The sequence below is a fragment of the Cyanidioschyzon merolae genome, chromosome 10 (assembly GCF_000091205.1).
Source record: "Cyanidioschyzon merolae strain 10D DNA, chromosome 10, complete genome".
Classification (NCBI taxonomy): Eukaryota; Rhodophyta; class Bangiophyceae; order Cyanidiales; family Cyanidiaceae; genus Cyanidioschyzon; species Cyanidioschyzon merolae.
Window position 1 is genome coordinate 528,789 of NC_010136.1, and position 22,263 is coordinate 551,051.

The following is a 22,263-nucleotide window of genomic DNA, read 5'->3' on the forward strand; positions in this document are numbered from 1 at the left end:
CTCGCTTTCGGCAAGAGCGGACGGCAACGCCCTACGATCCAGCGCACTTGCACCAGCTGTCTGATGAATGCAGCGCCTGAAGTCGAGCGTCGCGACCGCGGCACCGGCAGCAGCGGCAGCAGCACCCAAGATATCGAGAATTGCATGTGAGAACGGCGTGCAACAGGGTCGGTGCTAAACGCGCCCGTTCACCCATATGACCATCCAGCACCATCGGGCGTGGAGCGTGCGGTCAGAATTCGAGGCAGGAGGCACCGCTAGGCATCGTGGCCTCAAGCGGCCTGCAGCCATTGATCAAGCAGACCGCAGAGACGCTCCGCGTGATCGAGACCCGCTTTCAGCCTGCATACCGCATTGGCAAAGCGGAAAAGGGCGCCGGTCTCGCCGAGTACCAGTTCTCGCCAATGTAAATCGATCAGACAAACACTTAAATCCAAGGCACCGTCCAGTGCCGCCGAAGCAGCACCCTCAAGACCGGCATGGACGCGCTCCAAGCGCTCCGAAACGTCCGTCAGGATGCAGCACACGTCTCGCAGAGGAAGTTGTCGCAGAACGTTTCGCGTATCTGAGCTGCTTGGTCGCGGATAGGCGTAGAGCGAGTTCACCAGCCTCCCTGTGGCGCCTGGGTGCTTTGCGTTGCTGTCTGCGGACTGCTTGTGTCGCAAATGATGAAGCAGAAGGCCAATCTGCTCCCCTACAGGCATATTGGTGCAGTGACAACCCAGTGGAATGAAAGGGATCAAATCACTGAGGGCGGGCATGGAGCTGGCCTCGGGAAAGGCCGCGCGCAGGTCTTTGTACTGCACGCGAAGACATGCCCGCTGTTCCTGCAAGATACCGTGCGAAGATGCCACCGCCATAGCATTCTCGATGTACTTTTCACGCAGGCGCGCATTCAAGTGGAGCAAGTGCTCTCTCAACGAAAACGCGGACCCTGAATGGTCTGGTGGTTCCGTAGCGGCATGCGTTGCGGATCGCAATACGATACCCTGAGGGCTGTCGGCAAGTGCGCCGCTTCCGGTGGCATCCCTGTATGTGGGAAAGTTCTGTAAAGCTTTGACCCAGAGTTCCCACGATCCGATCTGGATCGCTGCGAGCAACGCCTCTTCCTGTTGGCAAAGCGCTTCGACGGAAGGCGCCTCACTGGACTGGTGCACCCGTTGCGTATCCAGCTTGCCAGCGGCGACTCGGTTGGCCTTAGACTGCGCAGGCAGACGCGCTTGTCCAGCCTGCAGACTCACCGCGGGGCCAGACGGCAGCGCTCCCGAGTCGTGGTCACGCAGGAGCCGAAGCATATCCGCCATTCGCAGCGTTGATGGCAGCGTTGCATGGAGCGAAACCAGCCAGCAATGGACGCCAGTAGACGGCACTTCCTCGCCCCAGCCGATCGACAGTTTGGCGGTATCCGCTTCGTAGCTGACCCACGCGGGGTACTGTTTCGCGAGTACCGGCGAATGTGTAGAGAACGTCCCATGCTGTTCTGATTCGTCTGTTTCAATGCGTAGAAGCTGGTGTCTCTGCCCAAACTCTACGTCCCAGAGTTGCAGGTGGCGCTTCCAGTGCTTGGCGGTAGCTTCCAGGTCACCAACAGTACACTGATTGCTTCGTAACTTGCGACGCAGGCCAACTTTCTGCTGTCCAGGAACAATGACCGGAGCAGGCGCTTCTGCTACCACGACGACACAGAATGGTGTGTTGGCGATACCCACCGCAAACAATCCTATCCAGGATGCAGATTTCCGGTTCTCATGCTCCAAAACTGTATCCGTACCTCCAGTGTTCGCTGCAGGAGCGCAGTCCGATTGTCGTCGTTTACCAGCGCGGTTCCGCTCGGCTGGACGCTGTGCTCCAGACGGTGTTTGTGATGTGTTCGGTTTTGCGGGCCTGAGCGCAGCATTCCGTTGACGCCGCAGATAAAGCTTCCTTTTGTCGGAGTGGTACTCAAATTGTAGTAACTGAAGGATTGAATTGTTCCAGAGGATCACGCAAGCTATTCCCCATGTATTCATCATATACTTCCCAGTAAATGTCTCTTCAGACAGTGGAACACTCCAGAGACTCGTGTCTAGGGGTTCGAGAGCACCCAGCTCTGCAGAGTACCCAGATTCTTGACTTGAGGGCTCGGGCGTGTCTAATGCTGCCTCTAGCTGTTCGGACGGGTCCTTCACCAGCAAGCAAAGTTTGATGCCTCCTGAGGGATCACGGTTGCTCTGAAGCGCAATCACATAGCCATTTTTCAGTGTTAGCTGCGTGCTTAAGACAGGCGAACAGGGGGTATGCTGTCCTGCGCTGCAGCGAAACTGCTGGGACGTGACCGGGGAGCCCCTCTGCGCGACACTTTGACCCGGAATCGGCTCTAGAGCACGACTCGTTCCGGAGCCGTTAGCCAACACAGTGTCATCAATGCTATTGCTACTGTGGTTGCTGCCGTCCTCTGAGACGACGGCGAAAAACGACGTGTCTTCTCTCCGAACCTCCGCCACAACAACGTCTTCCGTGGAGTGCGGCTGGAGCAGTCTAGAGCCCACCGCCGCCGGGACCATCACCCAGGCACGCACTAGAATTCTTGAAAACGCTTCCTAAGCGTGTAGCGGTTGCACTTTGATTGCTGTTTGGCTGGCCCCAGCGCCAAGGTCGCTTCCACGAAGCACAGGTGCCCAGAGCCAAGTGGCACTCGGCTAGATTTTTCCACCGCGCAGTTTACACCGGAGTACCCCTGTTCCGGACGCAAAAAAAAGGTAGATCACGGACCCTGCACGCCACTGATCCTCAAGCTGGCAGTAGCTCCGGTGCGAAATCTTGCTGAACTCGTTGAACAGAGCCTTGTATCACTGAAACTACTACCGCCAGCGACGGCACAGTGCGCAGTTGCCTCTGGGTCGTACAATGCAGCGTACCGACAATTCGTTCTCAACTGGATAAACGGCGGTTTTACTGACGTGACCCTAGAAAGTCGTTGCTCGAAACTGTGCTTTTTTTGATCTGCGAATGTGCGCCTGGGGTCTGTTTCAGATCTAGTTTGGCACCTTCTGCCCAGTTTCGGGCTCCATGGAGCAAGACACAGCTGCAGCAAGTAATCGCCGGGTACTGCCCTCGCGCTCCACCCGAGGTCAGCGTCTTCACCAACTAATAGGCGAAGAACTCGAAGCAGATGACCTGTTCTGGAAGCAAGCGGCGTCTATTGATAGCTCAACGGAGGAGGACGATGATTTCGCGGTGTCAGAGGCCTCGGAACTGTCTTCCGCGGATGACGCGATCAGCTCAACAGAGGAGGCTGCAGAAGTGAACCCACTACCTACAGACTCGAATACTAAGGGTACGACAGAAGAAATCGATGAGGAACAAGAAGCCATCTTGAAGGAGCGGGAACGCCTTGAACGACTCAAGGTACGCAAGAAGCGCTATCGCTTTGGGAAGTACGAGGACCCCGCTTTGAAGGAGCGGGAAAGTTCGAAGCGTCCTCGCAGTAGCCGCAGTCGTTCAACTACGCAATCGGATTTGGATGCCCTGTACAGCTCTCCAAAAGCTACACCCGATAGCTCTGAATGGTCTGTGTCCCGTGAGAGCCTCCGCCGAACCACCAAGGCGGCATCCGAAGAGACAGCGCGCTTGCTTGAGGAACGCGCTGCTACGAAGGCACAGCGTCAGCAGGAACGTCAGCGCCGCCGTGCTGAGCAGACGCCGCACTCTGGAGCGTTGAGTCAAGAGGAACGCCTCGCAGAGGCGCTGCAAGTCACCGAACCAGCAAATCGACTTGAGCTTGAGCATCTGTTGGCACTGGCGGACGAGAAAGACTCAGCACTCAAGAGGCAAGCCAGGGCTCAACGTCAGCATCCGGCGTTGAAGACGAGCGTCATGCGCTGGTTCCGCGGCTATCGGCCTCAAAGCACAGGTGGGTATTGTGGAGGCTCCGCACCCGACAAGGCGTCTTCGGCCGACACGGTTTACGTAGAATGGGTCGCATTTCGTCAGGAGGAAGATATGCCGATGTTTTTGCGGAAATCTCAGCACGCACCACAGCAAATGTCAATGCCGAGCTCGTCCACAACTGAGCGTTGAGAGGTGGCGTCGACGAACCGTGTCAGCTGAGGCTGCTGCTGCTGCTGCTGCCTGCATGGCAGACGCTCGGACGATGGGTTTCATGGGCGCGTTCAGCTCCAAGCAATGGATTCAGAGGAGGAAGCGCACGCCCTTTGTTGTTGCCTGACTCGTAACCGAGAATGGGATTCTAAAGGTAACCGCATGTAAGCGTATAGATTCTGCGGACTTGATTGCATCACGTATCTGCCATGTTTACTGGGTCTGTTTGGAGAACAGCAAAAAGGACAAGGTATTCGAAGCATCTGCGGCAGGTGCCACACCAGATATTTATTTTGAGTGCCCTGTGCCGCTCGGGAAATTCCATCACAGGTGCCTATGATCGATTGTCGATTACACCATACCGAGTCCAGGTAGACAAGATAATATGTAAACCGTCCAGGAGGTGAATTGCCTGTGTATCTCGCTGGCAAGTATGTATGGCACTGGCCAGAATGTCGTTCTACATTCATTTACCCAGAACGACGGTGTACGCAAGCATGATATGATGATGGGTAGTAAACGATTTCACGGTTGAGCAACAGAGCTCCTATCGAAATCGTCTTCTTTCAGGTAAGTACTGACCACGAACGCGCCCCGGGTCTTTAGAACCTTTCAACGCTATTCTATTTCATCCACGCTGACTGCAGTCAAATGCCTTTTGGCGCAGTGTATTGCATGAGACCAAGAACGATATCGAATGTAATCGATAGATAGAAGACGAATTGCGTGGAGGGTAAGTATATTCTACTGAAAAGTGTTACGAGGTTTGCATTGCTCCTTTGGGTCAGTCATACCTCAGTACTCTGATGCTTGAGGAACACTGAACGAAAGACGTAGATGCACTCCGCTCGAAAAACCGATGGTCTTAAAGACTGCATGCGGACAATGGTAGAAAACACGACCTGCTTATCACCATAAAGAAAGCACAAGCGACGATAATAGACGCCACGAGCGTCCCTGCGTCTCAACAGCTTATTCATGTCGTGGTGATAACACAGGGATACAGTCCCAGAAAAGAGTCCAAGTTCACGCAATGCCATATCCGACCGAAATCGCATCTACGAAAGGGTTCCTAGAACGTCGCTATCCGTCTAAAGCAGAAGAAGCTCGGTATGTTTTTTTGGTCGATGAGACTTTCCTCGAACGGAATGGTCGGAGCGTACATGTGCATTCGCTGAGGGCACCGGTTGCATATACGATCGAATTCGAAGAGAACTAAGACGTCATCATCTTTCCTAGCTGCAATGGATTCATGTCGAGGCCTCAGTTTCGCAAGTTGAGATGGCTCATACAATAGCACCCTCTTCGTCGAATCATAGAAGACTTTTCGCTCAAGTCTGGCAACGTCCGCCTATTGAACAAGGCAGTATTTCACCATTGCCATTGCGTTTGGGCTTTTGCCAACGCAATCGAGATAGAACTGCCGTTCATTCCTCCGTACTCTCCTGGCTTCGATCCCACGGGAGAACTGTCTTCTATCATGAAACGTAATGATCAATCCACTGAACGAACCGCGGAAGCGTTCCGCACGCGGTGACACACTGGAGCACATTTCGTTTTCTTCTGCAATACCTCTACGCTCCGGAAATGTTCTCACCTTTGGGTGTAAACAATAACTTTCATTTTGAAAAATAAGGAATGACCTGGGCTGTACACTTTTGAAGCTCAAGACGGAAGGCAGGCTGCGGGGCGCTTCGGCGAAAGAAAAGCACAGAGAGCCGAGAGAGCACCAAATGGCACGGAGAGCACGTGCTCGACGGCTCCTCGCATCGGAGAGTTCCACCAGATACAACAAACGCAAGGAGTTTATATGCGGAGACTACAACGGGGCCATCAGTGTCAGACGATGTGCGGTGCTGGAGACAAAACCCGCGGAACTAAGGTGATCCGACTTAATGGGGCACCCTCTAAAGCTCTCGAAGTGTACACGGATGAATGGAAGCTGGCGGCAGTCACCCGGTCGGAAAAAGGCTGGGAGGCGTCTGCGCGTGGATAGATATATTTACTATCTATCGACGTCAAACGTTTATCATTTTACCGATCGTATAGAGCAGTCGCCTAAAGCAAGTGATACCCGCCGATGCGTCCCGCTACTTACTCTTGATCCCACATTCAGTGAGCACGAGTGCCTCATGACCCGAGCAGCTCAAATATGCCTCCGAAACGACTGTAAGGAGAAACGAGCGATACACTGACTAACGAGCACAACCCTGCTTCCGTAACGACTGCATCGGTATACGAGCACACATAAAGCGTGAAACGGAGAAAATACGCTCTTACGGGATCCAAATACCCAGCCGGCTATGCGCCGCTGAAGAGCAAAGAAGCGCACGGCACTCCGGAAAGCGACCTAACGGCGTAAGGTTGTCGTCAACACGCTCGCCTTTGCGAAAGTGGCAAGTCAGAGCGCTCCGACTCTTGGACAGGGTATCGTGGTCTTCTAGGTATCGACGATGTGGTGTGGCTTGCGTTGACTTTTCGGGTGTCTTCTACTGGAACTCGTATCCCGATGCCGTTGGCGGCTTTTTCTGGTGTGCTTAGGGTTCCCGGTTGTCTCCGCTGCTGTGCGCGCTGGACACGAACCATAGACGAGTGCGTCTTTGTAAGGCGCTGCCGCTCGAGCAGAACTCCTTTGACACCCCTGCGGCCACTGGGGTGTGTTCGTCAGCAGGAGTCACATCAGCGACTGCAGGCTAGTCAAGACGTTCCAGAGCTGGTGCAGACGAGCGCGGAGGCGGCTGGAGCGGGACTCGTAGCTGCGGGGGCGTCGCGGTTGGCACCACCGCTGGTGCAGTGGCCGCAAGACACACCCCGAGCGCTGCTTCAGTATGTGAAACGAGAGGTGCTCGCTGTTGTGCCAGAACCAGACTTGTCGGCTGAGTACCTCTTCATGGAAGCGCTGAGACGGGCACAGTCCAGTGTTCAGATGCAGCACCAGCTGAAGCAGCTGCGGCAGCTGCGATACCAGCACCAGAGGTATGCAGCGCTCGGACTTGACGCTTCTCAGCGCGACTGGCTGGATGTTCTTCTGATTCCGCCGCCATTGACCCTTCCAGCGTTCAGAGCTGCTGTGAATGCTTCGGGGAAGTTTTCGCCTGCGCGCCAGACAGTGCGAGAGGAGCAACATCCAGCGATGCATTGGGTAGAGACACTACGCGACGCTATTCGGGCCGAGTATCGAGAGCTTTGTATTCGTAGGCTTTCGCGAGAGCCCGTCCAATACATATGTGGTTCGTGGGCATTCCACTGCATCGAGTTGCTTCTACAGCCTCCTGTTCTGATCCCGCGACCCGAAACCGAGGAGCTCGTGGAGCATGTGCTGCGCAGCGACTGGGCCCAACGCGCACGAGCAGGTGAATCCCTGCGCCTTTTGGATATTGGGTGCGGCAGTGGAGCGATTGTGCTCGCGTTGTTGGCGAGTCTGCGGAACACGAATGTAGCTGCAGTTGCCATTGATCCCAATGAAACTGCGGTTTGGATAACCGCGGAGAATGCACGTCGCCTTGGTGTTGCGCTCTACGCAGAGCGCGGCGATGCGGAGACGCTGCATCCATTCCTGCGTATCCTTCGGTGCGATATTCAGACATTCAAGTCGGATTTGCTGACGCAAGCTCGAGCGATGCGCGATAGCGGTGAACACGAGTTCACCTACGACCTCATTGTATCGAATCCACCCTATGTATTGCCTGGTGACATGGCGACGCTTGCGCCAGAGATTCGCGACTTTGAAGACCCTGCAGCGTTATCGGGTCTTGATGAAGATGGCATGCGTATCATCCGAGCGATTTTGAAAGCGTGTGCTGAAGCGCCCAGTTTGCTGGCGCCTGGCGGTGAGCTGTGGATGGAGGTGGACCCCTCGCAACCGCCAAAGATTGCTTCATTGCTCGCAGCGACTGCGAGTGCTGCTTCTTCCGTTACGTTGGAACTAGTCGATGTGAAGCGGGATCTTTCGGGGCATGAGCGCTTTGTGCACATCCGACGGCCACGTTGAGTGCCTGGCCTCCATTACGCAGGCTGGTGGGTCGCAGCGCGCGAACACGGCACTAGCGTGCCCCCTGTGCAGGCAGCTTGCTGTGCGACCCAGCCTGCACGATACCTCGGCAATGAGCTCGCTAACGCACAAGGATTGGCCCTGTTGGTTGTTCTTTCCTGAGCAGACAAGCATCCCGTAACATCAACGTTGGGGAAATTGCTAGCGCTCGATTCAGAGCCCGAATCAGAGCCCTTGAACAGTATCATGAAGCATGTGGTCGCCCTGCGCTTGAACACGCCGATGACTCCACAGTTCCTAGACGAGACCTGCTGTTGCGTAGACGCTCTCGAAATCGCCCTGCAGCTGCCACGCTCAGCAGCATACACCAGAAAGCTCGGCTTCAGCTCCTGATTCGGCATCATCTTTGCATGAAGGTTTTGCAAATACTCGTGGAAAGCCGCGGCGGCGGCGGCGGCGGCGGCGAGAATGCCTGGACCCAGAGCGCATCTCTGCGTCTGGCGCTGTATTCCCCACGAAGGCCGTTATCTCGCCAGCAAAAGGTGCTTGGAGCCTGCGTCTCGCTCAGCAATAGCGTATGATTCGCATTCGATATACCCAGAACAAGACGGTTCGAAAGCCGTCGCTGCATGTCGCGGAGGTTTCGCTCACGCAAGCGGGAGTCTTCGCGCGTGCGCTTCTGCGCTCAAGGACAGGACGACCAGTTACTGGCGAGGAAGCCTGCTTCTCGAAGCAAACGCTGTACGGATGTGACGATGTGATCGACAGGCTGGTCCGCAGATACGCAATACTGGCGATCTGCTGGAAGTCGTTGGCGAAGCGGCAGCGTCTCCTGCACGTATACCTTAAAGCGTCGTTTGAGCGTTGGCGTGAGGTCATCGTTGCGATGGCGTTGCTGAGCGCGCCGCAGTGCTACGCTGAAAGGCAGGTCTAACCAAAGGAGCACGAAGCACGGATACGCGGTGAGGGTCCGCTGAACGCTCGTTTCGAAGGCCTGCCAATTCTCGTGGTTTCTGGGGAACCCATCGACGATAACCGTCCGCTGGTCTGAGCTTGTCGACGTGCTCCAACAGCGTTCCAAAGCGCTGTTCAGCAGCGTTGCTGTGATCTCGCTGGGAGCGATGCGATCACCGACGAGCAGCAGATTCTCCAGTTCTCGCGACTGGTCAGCCGTCACCAGTGGACTTGTGCCGGAGGCAGCTTCGCGGAGTAGGTCACCGACGTTTAAGTGTCGCCAATTGTGCAGCTCAGAGAGCTTCTTCGCAAGGGTGCTCTTCCCTGCCCCTGGCGCTCCGAGCAGGAATAAAAGTCTCAGAGACTGGGCGCAAGTCATGGGGAACGCGCCAAACGGCAACTCTTGTCCTGGAACTGCAACAGCACCGAGCGCTCTACGAGACTCGCTCTGCGAGAGCCTAGTTGCAGGCCGGCTGAGGTAGTTTGCTGGGGGCAACGGGTGATCTACTCCAAAGCGCGTGATCGGTAGGTTTTGCTGGCCTCCTGGCACCGGTTTACGCCGAAGCATCCCATGAAATGCTCCGTTCAACGGCACAAAGGCAATGCGAGCGTGCAGTGGAGCACACTCGCACTGCCTGCTCTGCATTGCCTGTATCTTAGACGCATGCCTTGGTGGTGGCGATTGGGATGCTCAGAGCTATACGGGGTGCTTATTCGACGGACACTGTCGATCCATTTGGAAGAAATCCATTTGTTCGATGTACGCTTAAGAGCATCCGATCGGACGCTGAGCGTAAATTCGTACGAGGATCGTTTCCATGTTGCACAGGCTTCTCGCTGGAAGCATCATGTATCGCCACAGTGATGTAGCGCTTTTGAAGGAGCACAGATTTCCTCTCTGATAATCAGCAGCGCTTGCCCGTCATCGTAGCGACTCGAAATGGATTCTGTGACCTTATCCGATACAAAGAAGCATTGCCACCGAATAGCGGTACATGCGTTGTCCGTGCATGACAATCTTGTTCGATGAAATTGGAGCGGATTGAATCAGCGAACACAACAGTATACGCTAGAGTTCGGATCTCTTCTAATTGCCATGAACGCGAGCCTTTGCATTCTTTTTTCTTTCAGATTGCGAACGATGGATCTGGAGGCAGAGGAAAGACCGGCGTGTTTCGAGCAGGACACATGAGAGCGATGAAAAGGAATAAGTCACAAAAAATCCCCCAAAATGCTGATGCTGATCACAGTCGTAGCAGACCTAAACCTCAGTATGTACACCCGAGTTAGGCAAGTAAACGCTTCTCCAATTAATGCTGAAGTTATTGAAGAAATCCATGATCATCATAGCGCAGGCTGCACGGCAGTCGCTCCGGCATGATCCGTGCGTTGCACGCACGCACGCACGCACGCACGCACGCACGCACGCATTGGTAACGAGCTGTACATTTGGCGGGTTTTCTATCGGTATCGGCAAGCAAGGCTGGAGCAGCGTTCGAGCGCCTCTAGCGTTGTTGTCAGACTTGCATGCCTGTTTTGGGGGAGGCTCCAAATTCTAGTTTTCCTCGCACTTCGGTACCCAGAGGAGCTGTTGACAGCGTACATAGCTCTTGTGGACTGCCAGGAAGCGCGAAACGGGGGCACTAGCGTTAGGTTTCACCATGGTTGACGTTGAGAAGACTGCGCGTACCGGAGACTCCGTCGACAGCGGCAGAGACGAGTCACGCAAGGAAGACGACGTTCTTGTCAAGCGGAGTGAACAAGATCAGGTCTCATTAACGGAAGACGGACTGGTGGCGTCATATCCCGTAGGCGAGTGCTCTGAAAGAGACAACGGCGGCGGCGACACGGGAGACTGTTCGGTAACGGACCAGGGCGATCTCGAGGCCGGCACCAACAGCGCCACGCAAGCCGTAAAACGCCGAAGGTATGAGCATCTGGAGAGGCTGCTAAAAGCTGCCACTCTGTATACCAGTGTACTTTCAGAACAGATTCGGCAACAGCAGGAACAGTATCGGCGGCGCGCGCATCAGCAGACCAGCACCCCTCACAACGAGCGCTCGAGCAAGCCCGGAAGCACCGCAGGCGAGAAGAAACTAAAAACACTCGTTGAAACTGCAGACAGAGAGCAGGTTGACGTGCGTCGGACGGAAGCGCGGGATGCCGGCGCGTTGCAGTTGCAAGAATTTACCGGCGGTGTTCTCCGAGATTACCAGCTCGCCGGCCTCGAGTGGTTGGTTTCTCTCTATGAAAATGGCATCAATGGTATCCTAGCAGATGAAATGGGGTTGGGGAAGACGATTCAGTGTATTGCTTTGATCTGCCATCTCCGTGAAATGGGGGTTCAAGGCCCCTTCCTTATTGTAGGACCCCTGACTGTACTGCCGAACTGGATTTCCGAATTCCAACGCTTTGCGCCCAGTGTGTACGCCCTGCTTTATCACGGGACGAAGAGCGAACGCCAGTTACTTCGCAAACGGCACCTGAGTACACGCAACGGTGCATCAAACATGCCCGTCGTCATTACCAGCTACGAAATCGTCATGCGCGATCGAGTCTACCTCAGCAAATATCACTGGGCATACATCATTATCGATGAAGGTCATCGTATCAAAAACATGGACTGCCAGCTGCTGCGAGAGCTCCAAAGTTACACTTCAGCGAATCGCTTGTTGATAACCGGCACACCGCTGCAGAACAACCTGGATGAACTGTGGTCGCTGCTCCACTTTCTAATGCCTGACATTTTCGACTCAGTTGAGCTCTTCCGAGAATGGTTCGATTTTGGGAATGATATCGCGGCTGGTGCCCTCGAAAGACAACAAGAGGACGCCATCGTGTCGAAGCTGCATATGATCCTGCGTCCATTCATGCTTCGCAGACTAAAAAGCGATGTGGAGAAAAAAATGCCGAAGAAACGCGAAATCTACTTGTTCGCTCCGTTAAGCGCCCTGCAGCGAGAGTACTACATGGCTATCATGCAGGATAGGATCCATGAGCTTTTGAACGCCCGCTATGGTCGCGAATATACGCGCCCGCTCACCTTGCGCAACAAGTTCATGCAGTTGCGCAAAGTATGCTGCCATCCGTACCTGATCGCTGAGCCCGAGGAGAACTTCACTGATGGCGCCTACCCGATCACTGATGAGCGACTCGTTCACGCAGCTGGGAAGCTGGCCCTGGCTGATCGCCTGCTACCTCGTCTTCGAGCGCGAGGCCACAAAGTGCTACTTTATTCACAGTTCACCTCGATGCTCAATATTCTGGAAGATTATCTGCAACTGCGTGGCCACAAATACGCTCGCATCGATGGTTCGGTGAAATTTGAGGATCGCATTCGGCAGATGGAGGCGTTCAACTCTCCCGATTCGGAGATCTTCATTTTCTTAATGAGCACACGAGCCGGTGGACTTGGACTCAACCTCCAAGCCGCCGACACGGTGATCTTCTACGACAGCGACCCGAACCCGCAAATGGACCTGCAGGCCATGGACCGTTGCCATCGAATTGGCCAACGCAAACCGGTGCACGTGTATCGTCTGGTCACACCCAACTCAGTCGAGGAGCGCATGCTGAACCGAGCTGTAGAGAAGCGTAAGCTTGAGCGGCTCGTTGTGACCCGCGGTCACTTTTACTGCGATGCAACCCATGCGTCGCTGCAGGCACCGTCCGCGCCGTCAGCGTCGAACGCAGGTCCATCGACGACTCCCGATGAGAATCGAAATCCCAGCCAGACGGTATCCAGTTTTGATGAAGCATTGGTGCAGAAACTGAGCGCACTGGAGGAGAACCTTCTCGACCTGGATACCATCGCGTCCAAGGAACAAGTAGAGCGGATTTTGGAAGAGCTGGTGAACTTTGTCCCGGCCGAGGCTGAGTACGGCAATGGAGGTCAGATCACCGACGCAGACCTCGATGCGTTGATGGATCGGGAGGAAATGATCGATCAGGAGGCCGAGTCGCATGCGGATGCCGAATCGCTACCTTTGCAGGAATCAGCATCCACGCAAGCATCGCAAACGAGTCGCTCGTGTCGTCGGAAACGCGCAGCTATGGACGCGAATGAGGCAGCTCCTCTGAACCTGAGCGAGACGACCGACGCTGATGGTATCCAGACGAAGACAGATGCAGTTGTGTTTCGGCGTCAGATCGCCCAGGGTCGCGGTTACCAGATTTTCGAGTCCGGTGGCGAATCGAAACTCTTTCAATGACCCCTTTTTGTCTTTCGCTCGCTCTTTCTGTGTATTTGTGTTTGCGGGTAGCAAGTGCAGGAACCGACGACTCAAGGGCGCGGGATGACCGTCAAAGACCTGCGCTGCGCTCTATGTTGCGTACCCGTTCCAGCGTGTGAGCGTCGTCGTAAAAATCGCATGTCGCTGCAAATATGTCTGAAACGACTGCGCTGCTCTTCGTTCGTATGGTAGAGGATCGATGCATCCAGTCGGATTTCGCTGGTTACGCCAGCGCTATCCGTATACAGACATGAGCCAGCTCAGCGCTTCTGAAGATGCTTCTGTGTACCACGTGGTCGAGTTTCGTATGCTCCGGGCGTGCGCTTCTCGGTTTATGGAGCAAACCCCTGGCTCCGCTGATGATCACGCGTGCGAGGTCGCAGGCGTCACGCCTCTACAGCGACGGTTCATACAAACGGAAGACTGACGTACTTGGAGTATGCTTGGATTTCGGTCATGTCACACTTGGTTTGGATGAGCGGGCTCGTTATTCAACGTGCATGCATAAGGGGTCAAGGATCCATATATGGTTTTAGAATTGTTCTGGTCGTGTTTCCGGAGTGGTGGAATTCGACGATTTGCATCAGAATGCGAGACATCACGGTTATCAAAATGGTTTGCGACGTGCTCGAGCCAGGGTTCCTAAAACGATCGATATGGTTATGCACTTTATGTATGTGCGGATCTTGATTCTTCGGCTTTTCTCGCGCGTAGCATGCCCAAATGACGCACTTTTGAACGTTTCGATTCTGCTTCGGTTTCAGCGCATCGATGAGGAAAAAATACTCGATGTCGTCCCTTGACAACTTGTTCTCAAGAGCATTCCGAAAGCCCCTGCCCCGCAACATACACCCTTCAATAATCCGTTTCGTTTAAGAGACCTCTGCCCTGTGTTTGTGTTCATCGGGGACACGGCATTCGCCAGCACCATGATACTTATTGCCGCACATGCACCCAGAGGCTGCTGTCCTTCTGGTTTCATGAAGATAGGTCGCGGACTTGGGTCATTGCGGAGATCGCTTCCAGCGGAGCGTGCGTCACTGCTTTGCAAGAAGCGAGCAGACGCGAAGCGAAATTTTCGGACTTGTTCTCGAGCCTGGATTCCCCTGCCGATGCTCGTTTGGTTACGGATGATACCGTGCGCCACAGGTCCTCGATCGAATGGGACAGCTTACTCACCTGGGAGTCGCCCGAAACAATCCCACCGTTGAAGGGTGCTCCACGAGGCCCGGAACCGGAAAACGGTATCAACGGGAGGCTTCTGTACCCGTCAGGGGCATGTAGCGAGCGACGAATCAGGCGTAGACGCTCCACAGGGCGACACTCAGAGCAGGACCAGAACGGTGAGGAAATCTCGCAGGCACACTGGAAAACCTAACCACAGTCAAGTATTGTGGCTGCGAAGGGCGCACCGCACCCGTATGCGAAGAAAATGAACATGCTAAGCGAAACATAGATCTCGGCTTCTGCATGTGCATCAAACAAGTCGACAACTGCCAGAAGCCACGAAATCGGGACTCTATGCTGCCATGAGAGTCGCTCGAGTGGCGACGATGGATCCACATTGGAAATGAGAGTAGGTGTGTTGAAATCCTTAAATATCTGAGCGGTATTGGACATAATCGTGGAGAAAATCCGACAAGGCTGGCGTTGATGATAACGGAAAGAGACTCAAACATATTCGAAAACGTATGTTTTGGTTGTCCGTTTGCAATTGACTCTAACAAGGATGGAAAAGGCTGCAGTGATGAAGGCTCTACTCGCAGCGGGTACGCGTTCCTGTCTGAAGCCAGTGACACGCAAATGCGTACGTAGAAGCGCGTAGCGCCTTTCGAGGAATCCATCCTCCACCATTAGAAATGCCTCGATGTGCACTGGAGGTCTGGATAAACCGCGAGATGCCTAGATGTTGCTCCACACAACGCTGTCCGTGATCCGTGGATAAACCTCAGGCGGACCACTGGCACGAACCTGTGTACCTCTTAGCATCGCTCATTTCGACCTCGAGCTGACACTCAAAAACGTGCTACATAGCCGTTTCGTCTCCTACCGCGTCCGCAGCATTGATCCAGATGTCAGAGCGGGCGCGCACAACAGGCTCGGCACCTGTAGACTCGTTCGAGCAAACCATCAGCCCGATTTGAAGCCTGGTCCAGGTTAAGCGGAACTTGAAGGTCTGGAGCAGACTGTAGCGCTGGTCGCCTCTCTATGCGCCAGTGAAAATCGTGTATCCCGGGCATCCCAGAGTCCGGGCATCGATCTGATACCATCGAAACGATGCGCCAAGCGGGGCAAGCCATGCGCTCGAGAACTTGCCAGGCCCTGCTTCGTGCGCAGCTGAACGATCCTCAGGCTTAGGCAGCCTTTTCTACAATGGAGTGGAGCATCGCGCCATACCTGGATCTATATTCGAATCGGATTCGGATAGACTGCGGCGGGCTCCATGTTCATATAGTCTTTTGCTGCAATAGAATTGAGCATCGCACCATATCTGAATACATATCCGACTTGAATCTGGATACACTACGAGACCAGCACAGTATTCCATCCAGGTTCCAGACGAGCTGCCGCTGCGCCTCTGTGACTGCAGCGGCATCTGCCCTGCTGCTGCTGCTGCTGCTGCTGCTCCTGTTTTCCAGGTCCAGAGGTAGGCGCTGCCATTGCCAGCTTGAGCCGAGACACTTTGATCTCCCTCAGTGCGATTTCTGGGTACAAACGAATGCAACGAGCATTGCAGCTTCATTATTCTACATGGCATCTGCCTAGTGAGCACGAAGCGACACGGTGCCTCATCCTGCGATATTGTGCTTGGCTTGCTCGTTGCTGCGCATCGCTGCGCCCTCATACCGTTCGAGTCATGGTCCGTACAACCCATCCGATTCGGTATGCTACGCCAGTTTTTAGTGAGCGTGTTCGGGCCAGGACATGCCGATAATTTGCGGAAGCTCAGGTGCTACGGGCGCTTTCCACTCGGTTGCTGCCTTCAAGACATGCAAAGCGTCAGCCAGCGTATCGCTTTCCGATCCCTGGCATGCATTACGTCCAACTCTCGGTAAATGTGCGGACCCAGGAGGCGTTTCTGTACAGAATTGCCTGAGGACACACGAACAGATATCCCATCGGCGACACTCCGCTGGTAGTCGCTTCCGCTCCAATTGTTCCAGCGGTGGCTCGCGCACCTTTTTCACCACACGAAGCAGGGCCAGAAGGCGAATAAGCCAATACGATGGATCGAATTCATACCAGTAAAAGCCCTGCCGAGCACTGCCCATGAAGCTGTGGTGATTATTGTGCCACCCTTCGCCGAGCGTGATCAGCGCCAGCCACAGATTGTTGCGCGCGTTACAGTCGCCACGGAACTCGCATATAAAACGGCGGCTTCCGTATATATGCGATAAGGAGTTGATGGTGAACGTTGCGTGCCAGAGTGCCACTGTGGAAACCAGAAAACCGTACACAAAGGCCTGGTATCCGCCGAAGAGCCAATAGCACGCAAGGGCAAGAACCGCACCCGGAACAAGGTGCCATTTCTCCAGCCATACGAGCTCCGGATACTGCATCAGGTCGGGTACGAGCGACGCAAGCACCTCGGTGTGCGCATCGCTGAGCAAAAACCAGCCAAAGTGGCTCCACCAGAAACCTAAGTGGACGGGTGAGTGCGCATCCTCTTCGCTATCCGCGTGCTGATGGTGGTGGCGGTGCCACGACGCCCACCATAAAACGCCTTTCTGGCAGGACGATGCCCCAAGCCAGGCCAACACAAACTGGAACGGCCGTGAAGTTTTGAATGAGCGATGTGAGAAATAGCGGTGGTACCCGACCGTGATCCCCAGCATGCGCACCAGGTAGGTCGCGAGACACAGCAGGAGTGCTCGGCTCTGAACACCAAATCCTATCTGAACCACGCCTTTCAGGGCGAAGACGTGCACAAGCGCGAAAGCCCAGAGCGCTGGTGAGGACGCAAGACGGCCGATGGAGCAGGGGCTTCGATTTCGGACCGCACGCATCCGGTGCTGCGCAAGAGCGTCTGCTGCTGTCGCTGCTCGAGGCGGTTCGACACGAGCCGACTCGTTTCCATCAGATCGTTGTTCAGCGCCCAGCAGAGAACAGTTGATCGTGCCGTCTCTAGCATCAATCATCTCCAGCGTCTTCTACTAAACGACCTACTTGTTCGTGCTCACGCTGAAAAGCGCAGAGCCAGTACCCCACCACGAGCTGGAGGCGTTACTGGCGAAAATCGATTCGAGCGGATCGTTGCAGCGTCCATCGATTTCGCGCATGGCGATTCACAGGAAATCCTCCGCTGGGGTCAATGCGCCTGGGATGCGGCATTCCGGGATGCCGCGGTGATGCGGTGATCGGGCGCCGTAGACGGCTTGTGGATACTCAATGGCACGCATCTATGGTAAGTACAGAAAAGGTAATAATAGGTAATTATCGACCTAAACGTACAGTCGCTCTGTCATCATGGATCGATGCGTGCATGCTTGGTGATCCCGTAGCTCTGAACGCACGCGACAGAGCTACGGGATTTTAGGGCATTGGCGTCTTAGCGCCGCGCTACGTCTACCTAAACGACCTAACAGTCCACTTCATGTTGAAAACAAATAAATTTGGGGTGCTTGGGAGTTGAGGCGGCTCGTCGACGCAGGCCGCGCGAACGTCCCAAACACGCTTGTTTGGAACGGGTCTCTATCCGAGTAGAGTTGCGTGCCCCAGGGTACGCCCGAGTTCGCTGAACAGGCGTACCGTAATGCGAACACGCTTCTAGTCTGCCAGGGCTGGGATACCAGCGGGCGCTTCAGCTCCGTCCGGCTGGAACAGCGAGCGTCTCGTGACTCGCATCGACGCCGGCGTTGTCCGCGCCAGCACCCGCGTAGACAGCCACGTCGAAGCTGCAACTGAAAGTGGTGTCTCTGTCCGTTACGCCTATGCGCAGGGCGAAGCCTGAATATACGAAGAACCACCCGAAACTTGACGAGAGTCACAAGAAGCTCAAGACGAGAGCATCATACCCTCTCCGTCGAGCTGCTCCTGGTGGTGAAACCGCGGTCCATGCGAACGTCACAAACCAAGCATCAGCTCCAAATGGATGCAGTTTATCTAGTAAACTTCGAGATACTGTTCCCAACTCGTACAAGTCGTAACGAGCCCGTCACTAGTAGGAGACATCCACGAGGCCGATGTGCCAGTAACCGTCGCGACTGAGGCGCCAGTTCGGAAACCCGCCACCACTTCCCCCGGGAGCACGATCCAGTATCCAGCCACATTCCATGCGCAAAGCGCCGAGCACACGCAACCCTAGTCCGACACTGATAACGCCGGACGCTGTGCTAGACCGCTGAATGGAGCCGGCGCTAGCTGGGGCATCAACGCCCGAGCTGGTGCTCTCAGCTGAGGCCGAATCCACAACGGTGCCGAGGCGGTGTCCGTGAGCGCCTCGACGGAACAACTTTGGAAAACGCACGAGATGCGAAGGTGGCTGAATCTCGGATCCCCAGTCCGTGAACGCCACAAACACGAGGCGCTTGTCGAGCGGGTATCGAAACTCTGCGCAGGTTCTCGCAAACGAGCCTACCTGTCCGAGTGATCCCTCACGCATCCCGCGAACGGTGGCTAATCCTCCGAAGGGATAACGCTCGGACTCGGGCAACGATGCACTCGAAACACGTGCTTCAGCCAACAAAGCAACGCAGGCGCGGGCAGGCTGCTCTTCGTCTTGTTCTTGATTCTGGTGTGATGTTTCGGGTTGCTCGGTTTGTTTCCGACGACGACGCCGCAGGAGACCGCGAATAGGTGGTATTTTCTTGTACACACTGCCGGTGAAGCCAAAACGCGAATATTCTGGATTACTCGTTGTCACTGGAACCGCGTAGGCCGCATGCAGTGCAAGACGGTAGCCAGCTTGCGGATGGAGCGGATCCGATCGGGTATCACGGATAGCGCTGCTGTTCAGAACCAGGTGCGTGAAAGAGCGCTCTCGTGCGGTGGACGCTTCAGTCGTCGATTCATCGCGATTCCGTCTCGCTGACGCACCGTCTGCGGAAGCAGGAAGCGATGAGGACGCTGTCTGACCCGGATTCATTCCCGATGGAAACATTCGAACTTGCTCGCAGAGTACCCCTGTCTGGATATTCCATAGCTGCAGGGTCCGCTCCATGACGCTTCGCCAGGCAGCTGGTCGCAGCCAGGTTCGCGACGAGCGCCGAGCCTCATCTGTGGGTGCCGACCACAGCTGGGGCGCCATCAACGTAACCTCTACCCCGCGACGACTTCCTACCGCCGTACTTCGTGATTCGAAGAGACGCACCTGGTAGCCGCCGGCCTTGGAACCTAGACGTGGATTCTGTAAGACGATATGGGCTGCGTCATCGGATCGATCAGGCTTGGATCGGATATCTGCTTGAAAGCGAATCCCTCGGCCAGCGACATTTGCATCCTCCAAGGTTAGGTCTCCATAGAGCTTACCGCGGGAAAGCGTTATGCCGGGTTCGAAACGATGGAAAGGTCGTTCTCGCACGCGCAAGGTCAGTTCAACGTCACCTATTTCCGCACAGCGTTCTGCTTGTGCGACTTGGCCTTCTGCTGCTGGCGAGTCGTGTGGCGTCACGGCGTCAATGACACGTACATCCGCTGTCACGGACTCGAACAGGCCCAACTGCTGCAGCCGCTGAAAGTGTTGTTCTGTCCAGCGGAACGGGACTTTGCGTGGACATGCCTTTTGCGCCGAACGCGACTTGCGCGAATGTCTCTGGTGGTCTGGCATTTCCTTCTCAACACCGAGTCCGTCATAGCCCAGGGCCCGGGCAATGACGCTGGCATGCGTCCGACCTGAGCACGGCTCCTGGTTGGCATCCACGTATTCCACGAGGACTCTAGCGACGAGCGGCTCGTACGCCTCGAGGACCAGGATACCATCCTTGATAGGCGTATCGGGTGCTCTTCGTACAAGCGCAAGCGGGTATCCATGCTCGCCATAAAAAGCGTTCAAACTGTCGATTGAACGGCGAATGGCGGTGTAGTCAATGGACGCGTCAGCATTCTGATTAGCCTGAAGGATTCGATTCACCGCCTGCTCTAGGCGGTCACGTGGTAGCAGCAGACGATCAACGGGTCCACGGAGCACAACCTGGCGAAGTGGGCCTTTCGTCTGATCGTTCGGATGTTCCGCGTAGATTTCGGCGGCTTCTTCTTCTGTAGCTGCAGTTGGGACGCTAAGCGCGAGAGCAGTCGGAGCACGCAGCCACACCTGTACGGTGTGCCAGCATAGCGTCAGCCACAGCAGAAAACTTCCCCGATTGGGCAAGTCAGGAAAGCCACCAGCCACACCGTCGACGTAGGAGTTGCCTCCTCGGCCGCCACCGCCACGGAGAGTGCGGTCACCGATCGAACCGCACCAGGACCGTTTCACTCCAGGCTTGGTGGTGTTTCGGTGTCGCTTTCGACGAGAGCGTGCCATCGAGTCGAGCATTTGACTTTGCCACGAGCAGGTCAAAGGTTCTCCACGCTTCGATAACCACGTGGTGCTGCGGTGCCAGCGCTGCCCGGTACGATCCGCAGGAAACTGTTTCCTTGGTGCGTTCCGTCTTCGCTCGCGTGATGCAATAGATCGCGTACAGATTTTGAGAGCGTGAGCCCCTACACGAAGCGGATCACCCGCCAGGAACCCCAGAACACACATAGCCCTACGACCCAGTCGCACGAGAACAACACATATCCTCAGCGATACAATGCTTCAGGGCGCGTGCGGCGCCTTGGCTGGCACAGCTGCTCGGTGTACTTGTCCTCTGAGACTGGTGAGACGTGCTGTTCCTCGACGTCGTTGGCGGTACGGGTCTCATGTTTGGGCTTTTCGTATAGCTTAGGGGAATTTCATGCGTATTGAGGGATTGAATAGTCCATTTTGCATAGAAGAGTGATCGGAAATCATCCCAAAAATGTCCAGGGTCATGTAGAGTAGCGGATCGTCGTGATCGTTCACCAAGGGTGCAGGAGAAACTTTCAAGCCATTTCTATACGGTGCTTCAGACGTTCTGGATTGATGGATCGTACCATACGATTGCCTTGATCCAGATGGGAATGCGAGACCGCCTCTCTTCTGGTCGCTGATATTGTTTCATCGAAAGTCTTCAGCGTTTCAGGACGAAGCGAATACTGAAATTCAACGATTTCCTGGAGCGTTCTCTCGATGCAAAGGCGATGCAAGTTTCCACGGCGCGATACATAACCCGGATGTCGATTGACGCTTTGATTTCCTGGTTCGGAAAGCGGTTACCCGCATTATGGCTGCTGGGATCATTCCACAAAGTGCTTCTCAATATCGAGTGCCTTTCCATATGACGATCGGTTAGCGTACCATGCAATATCGCGTGCTTCCGATGCTGTCTCATGCGCTGCTGCTCTACAAGCTTCAACTCGTACGAGTGCTCGTGATGCTAATATGTTGTCCTGAACGTATCGAATAACATCGATTCCAGCATTCGTTGTACGCTCTTTTCGAAAGAGCAGCAGTGCAGCTCCTGTCGGCTATAGCACTGTTTGCGCTATAACCTGCTTCGAAACGAGCCGACCTATCGGTCGTTTCCTTTTCCAACTCATTGAGACAGTTGGTGAAGGCGAGTTTCTTGCCTTTGTATTCCCGAAATTGTTGCTGACTGCCCAGCGCGTTCTCATGTACTCTCTGAGAGAAGCATTCAAAGCATCAGACTCTGCTCAATACGGCGCTCAGGGTGTCGAGACGGGCTCTGACGCTGTCGTTCCACTAGTTGGTGTGCCCCGTGGCCTTTATCATGCTCGAATCCGGACAAAACAGCGCTCTCGAAAAACACAGGTCACATTGCATCCTGTGTCCCGAAAATCATTTATGTTGTCGCATGGGGTTTTTATCGAAAAGTTCCAGACGTTTGTGGACAGCTGATAGACCAGGGTCCGCAAATATTGCGAATCGTTGCATGTCGAGGTGCATCAAGGTGCGAGAAACCCGGTGAGACTTTCTCGAGTTCGAAG

The 22,263-nt window shown here is 55.0% G+C and overlaps 7 protein-coding genes across 7 annotated transcripts; 3 read left to right on the forward strand and 4 right to left on the reverse strand.

The window, feature by feature from the left end:
- Window positions 1-272: 272 nt before the first annotated feature.
- On the reverse strand, window positions 273-2,543 carry CYME_CMJ196C (hypothetical protein; the record flags this gene model as incomplete). The annotated part of the gene is made up of 1 exon (XM_005534864.1): window positions 273-2,543. One exon carries the CDS (start codon window positions 2,541-2,543, stop codon window positions 273-275), a length of 2,271 nt encoding a protein of 756 aa, XP_005534921.1.
- Window positions 2,544-3,048: 505 nt separating this feature from the next.
- Window positions 3,049-4,059, forward strand: CYME_CMJ197C (similar to smooth muscle caldesmon; the record flags this gene model as incomplete). Its single annotated transcript, XM_005534865.1, has 1 exon — window positions 3,049-4,059. One exon carries the CDS (start codon window positions 3,049-3,051, stop codon window positions 4,057-4,059), a length of 1,011 nt encoding a protein of 336 aa, XP_005534922.1.
- A 2,530-nt stretch (window positions 4,060-6,589) lies between these two features.
- CYME_CMJ198C (similar to protoporphyrinogen oxidase HemK) lies at window positions 6,590-8,071 on the forward strand (the record flags this gene model as incomplete). The annotated part of the gene is made up of 1 exon (XM_005534866.1): window positions 6,590-8,071. The coding sequence occupies one exon, from the start codon at window positions 6,590-6,592 to the stop codon at window positions 8,069-8,071; it is 1,482 nt and encodes a 493-aa protein (XP_005534923.1).
- A 685-nt stretch (window positions 8,072-8,756) lies between these two features.
- Window positions 8,757-9,671, reverse strand: CYME_CMJ199C (similar to UMP/CMP kinase; the record flags this gene model as incomplete). Its single annotated transcript, XM_005534867.1, has 1 exon — window positions 8,757-9,671. The coding sequence occupies one exon, from the start codon at window positions 9,669-9,671 to the stop codon at window positions 8,757-8,759; it is 915 nt and encodes a 304-aa protein (XP_005534924.1).
- A 1,015-nt stretch (window positions 9,672-10,686) lies between these two features.
- On the forward strand, window positions 10,687-13,236 carry CYME_CMJ200C (SWI/SNF related, matrix associated, actin dependent regulator of chromatin, subfamily a; the record flags this gene model as incomplete). Its single annotated transcript, XM_005534868.1, has 1 exon — window positions 10,687-13,236. The coding sequence occupies one exon, from the start codon at window positions 10,687-10,689 to the stop codon at window positions 13,234-13,236; it is 2,550 nt and encodes an 849-aa protein (XP_005534925.1).
- A 2,921-nt stretch (window positions 13,237-16,157) lies between these two features.
- CYME_CMJ201C (delta 9 acyl-lipid fatty acid desaturase) lies at window positions 16,158-17,396 on the reverse strand (the record flags this gene model as incomplete). The annotated part of the gene is made up of 1 exon (XM_005534869.1): window positions 16,158-17,396. One exon carries the CDS (start codon window positions 17,394-17,396, stop codon window positions 16,158-16,160), a length of 1,239 nt encoding a protein of 412 aa, XP_005534926.1.
- A 1,019-nt stretch (window positions 17,397-18,415) lies between these two features.
- Window positions 18,416-20,938, reverse strand: CYME_CMJ202C (similar to chloroplast import-associated channel Toc75; the record flags this gene model as incomplete). The annotated part of the gene is made up of 1 exon (XM_005534870.1): window positions 18,416-20,938. One exon carries the CDS (start codon window positions 20,936-20,938, stop codon window positions 18,416-18,418), a length of 2,523 nt encoding a protein of 840 aa, XP_005534927.1.
- Between the last annotated feature and the right edge of the window lie 1,325 nt (window positions 20,939-22,263).